The sequence below is a fragment of the Dipteris shenzhenensis genome, chromosome 25 (assembly GCF_047967505.1).
Source record: "Dipteris shenzhenensis isolate YYH24624 ecotype China chromosome 25, Dip_SZ_1.0, whole genome shotgun sequence".
NCBI lineage: Eukaryota > Viridiplantae > Streptophyta > Polypodiopsida > Gleicheniales > Dipteridaceae > Dipteris > Dipteris shenzhenensis.
Genome location: NC_141620.1, coordinates 51,888,549 through 51,898,855, shown reverse-complemented (window position 1 = coordinate 51,898,855; position 10,307 = coordinate 51,888,549). Strand labels below are relative to the sequence as shown.

General features: G+C 43.6%; 1 protein-coding gene across 2 annotated transcripts in view; it reads right to left on the bottom strand.

The window, feature by feature from the left end:
• Positions 1-421: 421 nt before the first annotated feature.
• The window catches only part of LOC147886037 (26S proteasome regulatory subunit 6B homolog), a 35,167-nt gene continuing 25,281 nt past the window's right edge, over positions 422-10,307 (bottom strand). For both annotated transcript variants that reach the window (XM_087396759.1, XM_087396760.1), the window contains exons 4-7: positions 8,099-8,257; positions 7,706-7,858; positions 7,445-7,528; positions 422-725 (exon numbers count right to left, since the gene is read on the bottom strand). In XM_087396759.1, coding sequence (XP_087252885.1) covers positions 591-725; positions 7,445-7,528; positions 7,706-7,858; positions 8,099-8,257 — 531 coding nt within the window. In that variant the 3' untranslated portion in view covers positions 422-590. The remainder of the gene's footprint in view (positions 726-7,444; positions 7,529-7,705; positions 7,859-8,098; positions 8,258-10,307) is intronic.

Genomic DNA, 10,307 nt, shown 5'->3' with positions numbered 1-10,307 from the left:
AAAGGACAAACAACAAAATTGACGCCTCTTACCCTCTTACCAATAAGGGTCGTTATCAAAAAAGGGACGTTTTGGGGGGATATTTACCTCGTTATTTATTCATTTGTTCGAGTTTTGTTTATGTTTATATATATATATATATATATATATATATAATTCTTTTTTTAAAAATTGCATTGATAGTGTACCTTCTAGAGCCTTTAAGGTGCAAATTTTGTGTTAGAAGTGCACCTTCTTCATAGGCTAGATTGACATTCCCAAATGACAAACACAGTTCCAAATTATAATATATATGCTAAAGAGATAGGACAGAGATAGAGAGGAGGGAAGGAAGGGGTGGAAAGAACGGAGGGGGGGGGTTGCAAGTTTTCTTGCTCTTTTGAAGAGTCTCTTATATTTGACATGTACAAAAAGAATGATACATGACATAACAGGTCTTTAATCGGAATAGTTCTTTGACATCAGTCATTCAGAAAAATCTGTTTTATCTCCAAAATTCACAGAACCCCTATATTTGTCACGTATGAAATGTCTACATGACAGGTCTTTAATTGGAAGAGAGTTTACTTGACATCAAATCAGCATCTGTTCTATTTGTAAAATTCAAAATCTGTGTCTGACTTCTTCACATTGGATCTGTAACCCTTCTCAAAATCTTTTGGGAGGATCACATAACGATTCTTCCTAACAGCATGCATCCCAGCCTCCTGACAGATAGCAGATATCTGCAGCAACAGGAAAAAATCGAACACGCTTAAAAAGAAGTAATCGATGTATGAGGTAAATTGATTACTAAGATCATAGATAGACATTACAGAGTTCATGGACTGGTAAGTTTAAAATATAGAAAAATCCATTCAATAGACAATAAATCATGTGAAAAGAACTGAAGTGCACTAAAATTTCCCTTGAGTGACAATGTGAACGAAGTCAAGTGGTAATGGCTCCAGATTATTTACAGAGTGACCATGTGAATCTTTTTTATTCCCTGGAGAAAAGAGCCCTCTATTACGCTCGACCAATCAGAAAAGCAGCCGGCTGCCACAGCAACCTGCTTTCACAATCCCAGCTCATCGCTGTGAGTATCCCAGAAACAAGTGCCAATAACCAGGGTAGAGGGCTACCTATGCAAGCAATGATTCCTGCATTTGCAGTGTAGAAAGTGTTGACAAGGGTGGCTGCAGCCCAAGTCTCTTGCCTCCCCATACTAAACTGCTGCACAATATCCAGATGTTCCAGGAAATGATGCTAGCAAACAGTCTCCCAATTGCCAAGAGGACAGGACCGATCCTGTATGTCCTAGTGGGTGACACTCAGTCCATCTATCATGTAGGCCAAAGAGACCATATCGCAGCCCCTTTCTCTCTTTTTCTCTGGGGTACTGCCTTGGGGAGGTGACCTTTCCAACACCCCCTCTCACCGACACATCTTGGCCCAATGCTAACACGTCGATGACGATGCTCCAATAACTCACATGTCGTAGTCCTCTGGAACACTTCGATGTCGAAATCTTTTCTTGGCTTTTCATCCAATGGCTCCTGCTCCACCAGGTCTGGTTCCACTTCCGCACACCATCCTGATACATAGGTCCATCTCTCGTAGCACCTCCTGGCATCACCAACTTCAGTCATGGTCCCGCCTTCGAACTCGAGCAATCCAGCTTGGCAAGCTCTTCTTCTCCAAGCTACCACGTGTCCCCTCATAATGAGTGAACAACCTGGAGTCTTCCAAGCACCATGCTCTGAGGGTCTGTTTCAACCCGTTCTTCCTTTGGCAAGGTCTGCAACAAATGCATATGTCCAGATAACCTGGACCACGAACTCTCACTAAGTTCTCAAGCAGGTACTCTTCTGGCTTCAGTACACCTTGTCCATCACCTTCCAGCAATCTGCGTCCGAGATTTGAAGAAGCACCCACACTTCCCCTTCTGCCTTCGAAGAAGGCCAATTCCTTCCAATCTCACATTACCTGAGACAAATGAAGAGAAGAGTCTCTCCACAGCATGCTATAAAGGCTCAAATGAAGAACATCAAGTACATACCAGATTGTTGTACTGCCTGTGTGCTTGCTCTGAAAGCAAACCATGCACCTCATCGAGGCACATACCAATAGCTTGTGTAATCCTGTATTGCCCCCTTCTGAAGTACATCATCCATCTGAACATGAGACCCCAGGGCACTCCATGGAACCCACCCTCGTGTCAGTGTCAACAGCCATGCTGTCCTTCCCCTTCACAAAGGCATCTGTCTACTCGTCGACCCACATCCCAATGTTAAACATCATCATTGTGGTTTCTAGGTCGGCATATCTGTCCCGAGTAACACACGGAGATGTCACCAAGAACAACTCTTCGATTACCACATTTGCTTTGGCTTTTGTATCACCCTCTGAATTTGAGTCGGACTCCTTCCTATTTTTTTGATCCGCCTTCTTCTTTCTGCAGTCCTTTGCAAAATGACCTAGCGTGTCACAATAGAAGCACTTCTTCTTCTGCTTCCTCTTGGAAGTGTCCTCGTCATCAAAGTCGTCCTTCTTGGACTTGCCAACGTTACGCTTGCCCTTTCCTTTGCCAGCAGCACCTTGTCATCTTTGTCGTCGTTATAGAGCTTCTCCCTAGCTTCTTCATGTACCATTAATGGACCCAACTCCTCAAAAGTCATAGGTTTGGTCCTCTATCCTGCTGTCACAGACTCACAGTCGTAACAAAGCTTTTGAAACTCCGAGGTAGCCTCCTCAGTACAATCGAGGCCAAATGGCACGAGTCTGACCAACTGATGCCAGTTGATCCCTCACCACCTTGACCTTAGTCAAGTGGTCATGTACCGAATCTCCCTCATCCATATCAAGGTTGTAGAGCTGATGTTGAAGAAGCAAGATCCGAGATGTGTTGTGGGTCTCGTACATTTAGAATAACCCACGCCTCTATTGACATCTCGGCCATCTAGATGTGAGGAAGCACAGAGTCCGCCGTAGTCCCTATGATCAATGCCGCGGCATGGGCATCTCTGTCTTCCCAAGCTTCGACCTTCTCTCCGTCTACTGTCATGAGTATCTTGCCCTATCTGTCCACCATATCCTCCGGCTTCGCCTCCACTCCCGTATTCAATTTCCATAGCTTCCGAACAACTAAATGACTCCAGATCTTTATCTTCCAGAATGGGTAATTTGTCCCATCTAGTTTCCCAAACTCTCCAAAGAGAGGGATGGTGAAAGAAAGAAATTTGGGGGAGGAGGAAGAGAGAGGAGGGGCTGAAGAGATCAACATCTCTGCTGCTAAACCACACAGCAAAGTCAAACAAACTCAATTTTCCGTAGACCAGAACTCTAAACGCACCTGACTGAACCTGAGTCACCCTCCTTCTCGCAAGGGCAATGTCCTCCAGTCGTGGAAGTCGATTCCCAAGAGCTTTTGAATCAAGGTCGTCCTTTAGCAAGGTCCCTGCCTTCAGGCTCTCACACCTGTGAGCCTCGTACTTGGGCTCTGATACCATGCTAGAAATCGACCAACAGAGGGTACGCACAACAGAAGACTAATAGAATTGCCCAGGAGCTCACACAATGTGGTGTGGGGTGTGGAATCACAAACTTCTTTAACTTATGTGCATAACATAGATGAGCAGACTCATCAATAGACAATGAACCAGCCAGATAGATAAACCACCAAAATAATATATTTCCGTCCAAAGCTATGGACACGATACAAAAGAGATAGATCCAAGTCCTACCAATGGTGTGGTCCTCTGATTTTACCACAAGGTAGTCCTCCTATTTGCTGGCTATCTCTAGACTTGAGCCCGCGTGCTCCACCTCGAGCATAAGTAGACTTTCCGTCCAGGTCCCTTCCACCTTGCTGTCTGCAAACCAGCCTAGGTGGACAGCACTCTGAGTTAGGTCTGCAGCTCTACAGCCCACTTGAATCCTCCTGGATAGAGGCCCACAGGTGGCTGATCTGCTGCTCCTTCTGCTCCCTGAACTGCTGCTCCAAGTGATGTAGAATGAGGCCAAGGGCCTCTGCTTTTATAGGCCCCAAGGGGCTGGGAAAACCTACCGACCCAGCAGCCTCTAATGGCCGACTGCTGGTCGGTTTTCCTCCTCCCCCTGGCCGACTTTTCTGGCCCCTCCTGGGCCGACTTTACTGCCCTATATAAGGGCTGTCGCTGGGCTCTTTTGGGCTGCTGACTAGCCCCAAGGGCAGCCCCCATTGGGCCCTACCCTTGGGCACATCTATGGCTAGGTGGCTGGCCCACCATAGCCTCCACCTCTGCCCCTTCTGTCCTGCCGGTTCTGCCCTCTGCCAGGCTCTCTCCAGCCACATGTGCAGCGCCGTACTGATCCGTACTGCTGCTGAGGTCAGCCGCCATGTGTCGCCATCATACAGCCACTCCTAGCCTCTGTCTGGAGCTCCAAATCGCCACTGATCTGCTCCTGGACCTTCTCTAGATGTGCTGCCCACATGACAGCCATGATGCTGTCCATGTGGCGGCCCCTTTCTCTCGTTTTCTGTGGGGTACCGCCCTAGGTCTCCCTCCCCCATGCTCTCCTCATATGGGGGCTTACAGATGGGGAGGTGACCTTTCCAACAGGGAGATGGAGAGGGGAAAGAGCTTGATGGTGGGTGAGAGGGGGGAGAGGGGTTCATATGCAGGTTTGAAGGAGAGGCAGGCCCAAACGGACATAAATGGGCAGAAACCGCTTCAAAATGGGCAGAAAATGGCTACTTTTTGAATCTGAAACAACGGCTAGTTCTTTTTTTTGGGACAGTCACCGTATGGACCGTACGGCACTGTACGGAATGTCCTGTACATCGAACGCAGGCAACCATGGATGAGCAGTGGAGCTGGACATGGAGCTTAGTACCACAATAGTGTGGGCATGTCCTTGTCTAGACCTATGTCTAGAAGGATTGAGATTATGTGAAGCCGATTGAGTGGTGGGAGACAGATGGCTATTCCACTCCTATAGTGTGGGCTTTGGCTCTCAAAATTTTGTCTCAATTGAGACATGTGTCTTAGCCATTTGGTAAATAATATTAGTCTTTGATTCCACGACTCTCAAAAAACATAATGAATCACGATTTGTCATTATTAGTACTATCTTTACCACTCTTTTGTGGTCAAACTCAGAGCAAGAGGAGGAAGAGGTGCTTGTAGTGGAGTTTTTGGAGTCACAATACCATATTGAGGGTGACACTATCACTTCTGGTCAACGACGTACCAGATTTAGATTAGAGTGAGAGTCAAGACATGACATGTGATTTGGGACGGGACTCGAGACCTTCATTTCTATTATCATTTTGATGTTAGTTTTATAATGTATCAAACTTCTGTCACGATACCTATGATTACTAATCCATCGTAGGTTTTCGGACTTCGGTATTTACTATGCTGTTACTCATGTTTATTTTGATATTGACCACTTGCCTCGCAGGCTAGGTTCACTGCTCTACTATCTAGCCCTCTTCTTAAGTAAAATATTGAACTTTAATTGTAAGGTGTGACTTTCAATTCTCTGTTGTGACTTGCAAGCCCTTGAGTCTTGAATAGAGTATACTGTGATTTCTCTACAATCTTGCTTGCTTAGAACTAAAGCTAAAAGTTTAATAGGTGACATGTGTTGAATGTTTCAAATCTATGTAATTAAAATATCTGGCAACTTCTAGCTATGCTAGTAACCAAAGTTATATATTTCTATACTTAGATCTTTAAAATATTAAAGTATTTGTAATTATAAAAAAACATGTGCGTTGATTTTAAAACACTTAAGACACTCATGTCTAAAGCGTATCTAACATGTCATGTCTAGCAACCATGTCCTAAATGTTTCTTTTATCTGAATGTATGCACAGATAATTTAGAAACACTTGCAAGAATTTGTTGACTAGGGTCCTAATTGCAGTATACATCACACCCTAAAAAGTGACTCATATATTGCATATCCCAAAGGGCATTATTCTATAAGTAAATATTCCCCACTCAATTACAAAGGTTGTATTTGCGATGCTATTTAAACATGAATGTAGCCACTAAACCATCCAAAAAGCTGCTAGCGGCATTCTATGCAGCAAGCTATTTATGACCTATGTTACCTGCGTGACCTGCAGCAGAAGATTGACCTGGGTAACAAGCTACTACGGTACTATGACAAAAGGCTACCTATGACAACTTGTACTGCATACGGTACCTACAGCACAATGCTAATTACAACGACCTAAGCTCTTAGCTAGTTGTAGAACCCGCTCTAGAAGTGACCTAAGCTAGCAGAAAAACCCTGGCTACCTACTAGCGCAGATGCAGTACAGGCTACACCACCCACATAGACACAAACTACTAGTAATTGCAGTTCCTTCTATGTGCAATGTGCCTACTATATTATTGCACCTGATTCTAATGTACTTTGTTGCTTCAGTGAGAGTACAAGCTCACTTGTTGGGAGTTCAAAACAAAGGCATCAGCATTTGCCTTGCAATGCCCGAGTGTGCTTTCACACTTGATAGCATTGACAAATATACCTTCATCACATGCCAAGCAAGGTGCTCAATGCTCAAGCATCTATGTCTTCGTGTGCATAGGATTTTGGGAGTGCAGTATCTACCTATTCCAGTTTTTGCTATGTCTACTCTATCATATCCTTGATTCTGCAGAGGATATCAGCACTTTAATCACACCACACCTCTAGATTCTTGCACGTATCACAAACTTGCCCCCAAGGCCTCTTGAAGTATTTGGAGACGTGCTTTGCTTACAACTTCATCGTATTGGAGTGTCTTTGACAGTTAAAAAATCTCTAACTCAGCTTGTTGCCTGTAATGAGTGAGTCATGGAAAGACTCTTGCAGCTGCCGTGGAGTTATCTGATGCCTTCGGAAGTCAGCCATATTCTGAAAATAGTGAAACCCATCATCCTTTTGATGAGGGTTATGAATATTAATAAGCCATGCATTGGCAAAGTCTATGAAGGAATTGAAAATGCCTGCCAGTCAAGCCTTAAGATGTCCACGGAAGGGCTGGAGTTGGCACGTCAGGCCTCTCCCAAGCCTATAAAAGCATCAATTTGCCCTCCCACACTCCATCATCATTAGCAATTACAAACCTATAAAGGAATCAATTAAAAATTTGCCCTCCCTCACTCCATCATCACAAGCAATCATGCAGCGGCTAGAGAAGGCAATACAGCAAGACAATTCAGGGCCAAGGGAAAGATCGATGGGGGCTGGGAGGAAGGGAAGCACTCCGGTGTTGTGTGTTGCTCTGCTCTTCCTATCTAGATTGACGTCAACTGTCAGCAGGGCTTCTAATGAGGCATTGAGCATTGCTTTCCTCTTCATTAGTCTGTGTCGCATTTATTGCCAGGAGAGAGCAAGAAATATTTACACAAGAAATCTTTGTAAATACATTTTCTGTTTCAAATACTTGTGAGGATGTGCATCACAAATGTTCAAAGTATACCTCTGCTGCACTGATTTTGTCTGGACGAGAAACATAGTCTTCAAGATCCACCTCATCACTAAGGTTCATTTTAGCAGTACAGACCTGCATGATCAACACAATGAAACATTATAATCCAGCATCAAGTTAGGAACTGCAGATTCATCATACAAGTTAGGAACCACAGATTCATCATACTGGAAGACTAAAAAAAACAGATAAACCAGCGTTTACAATCAGCAGCAGGCTAGTCAAGCCAACTGCTTGTGAAAAAATGCATACCTGGAAGACCAGTCTTTTCTGCCTACGGTCTGGCAATGGAAATTCTATCTTCCTGTCCAGCCTTCCAGGGCGGAGTAGGGCAGGATCCAAGGTGTCAGCACGGTTTGTTGCCATTATTACTTTCACGTTGACAGTCTGGTCAAACCCATCCATCTGTGCATAGGACATAAGGTTCAATATAGGTATCCTCTACCCCTTTTATTTTATTAAAGCCCTCTTACATCATTTGAGCAACTATACTCTTTTGCTGATAACATTCACTCAGAAATAATACTTTCTTTAAGAGAGGAAGAAACCCTCCGACATTTAGAGTCCCTGTAATAGGAAGCTTATGTGCATATGACTTCAACTACAGGAGTACTGATGCCTATTCTTCCAAGACATAACAAGCACCTGATTCAACAGCTCCATCAAAATGCGCTGAACTTCTCTGTCAGCACCTGTTTGTGCATCAAAACGTGCTGTGGCAATTGCATCAATTTCATCAATAAATATGATGGCCGGGGCATTCTCCTTTGCAAGGCGGAAAACATCTCGCACCATCCGAGGACCCTGGATTATTCAGGTGCACACATAATATTAGCTATAAGCACATCTTATGATATCATCTAAAATATGAGCTAGACAATTTTAAGAAAAGAAAGTGCCAAAGTGAAGGATTCCTGTTTCAACACAAAAGGCAAAAAACTGGGTACCCTAAATAAATGACTAGAAAAAAGGACCAGCGTACAGGAGTCATAAAATAGCAGTTCACCCAAAAATAGAGCAAGATAACACTAGAAAGATTTGATTGACTTATAAATCTTATAGCTACATGAAAGCACTCAAACCACTGACTGCACTGTAAGTTATGAATAGTCAAAGTCAAACAACTTTGGACAGAATGATGTTTGTGGCCAGTATGCACAAACATTTACCAGCAAATCTGTAGTAATTTTAATAAATAATATTACATATACCTTTGTAAGACTAGACTAGAATATATCCAATCATACAAATTTAGATTTCATATAAATAATATTATATCCTTATGTATCAACATAAAGTCTGATCAAATGCACAGCATACACTACAGGAGCCACCACATGAAGACGTGTCCTCACACATCACTTGAAAATTTCCAGGAAAAATGGCACAACAGACTCATGACTCCATGCAAAGAACAAAATGCCTGCCATATCTGATTTCCAAATGAAGAACTCTCAACTTGGTTCCAAGCTATTGGCTCCTCACCGATCAGCCTACCCCCACCCCAGTTAATTTTGGATAGACATGGCATGGCCTATTTTGACCAGAAACATACAATCACAGAGGATTTCCTCTAGTATAGAGCAGAGTTCTGGTTCCTCAGTACGAGAACATGAGTTTGAACAGGAGCTTTTCTCCACTTTTCTTCACCAAAGGGTTCATCAAAAGGCCCAAAAAAAAACAGACGCAAGGAGAGGATCCCTCTCACAAGTGCAAGGCCTTAACATGGCAAGTGATTGAAAGAGCGATGGGGTATCCATGAAATAGTGCACAAAAGGATTGAGAGGGAAGCATCACCATCACTGTTCTAATGAAAGCAGACTTTTTCAACATTGGCGAGCATGTATATGTAAGGATTTCAAGACATTTGTATGGCATTGGCCTAGTGACTAGAGATCGTGGGTCTTGACAGGGAGACAATAACCTTCCATAGATCTCAACATCTTGGATGAAAGAAACCTCATGCTCCAAAGAGATGTCAAAACTCATACTATCAAATATGCTACGCTTCCTAGTTTCCATGTAACCTATTGATTCAATCCTCTATTCTACAAGACCTCTCTACTATAGTGGTTCATCCAAGATGCCATCATAGTGAAGGGTCGCGTAGACAAAAGAGAGCACGTACAAGGTATAAAGGTCGATGAGAAACACCGTCACATCAACTAGGATAGATAAAAAAAGAGAGTACAAGGTACTTGTACCTAGACCTAGGTGTCACATAGGACCAAGTGTCCTATGTGGCCTAAAAGGCACTAACACTACAAGTGCCTATATTTATGCCTACAAGGCACATACCATGGCCTATAGAGCATCACTAGAACCACCAAGAGATGGCCCACAAACCCCCCTCCATGGGATGGGCTGAAGTATTCTAGAAACATCTCAGAATACCTGGTATTTTCTGATCATGATGGCACATGTTCATCCAAAAGGATATAGCCACCTATGAATGTACAAGGGATGTCAGATCATGTAACAAAGGGAACCAAGTGTAAAGCCTATCGGAAGACTTCGAACTTGGGACAAGGAAGTGCCTTTGTAAACATAAGTCAGGTCTGGTGTGACATAAATAAATAAGGCATCCAACAGCCTGCTGATAAAGAGTGATATCGCATGGTGGGCTCCCATCATGAGCTGAGAATTTGAAGCCAAGGTCCATTGGAGTAGAGATTGGCTTGCAATCCTCGAACTGAAAACGATCAAGGAGCTGTCCAATATACTTGGACTGTGACATCATGATACCCCCCTCAACATGAGCAAACTGAATGCCCAAATAATAGTGGAGCTGTCCCATGTCTGACATTTCAAAAACCTGCTGTAAATCAACCTTGAAAGCTGCAATATGCTGAGT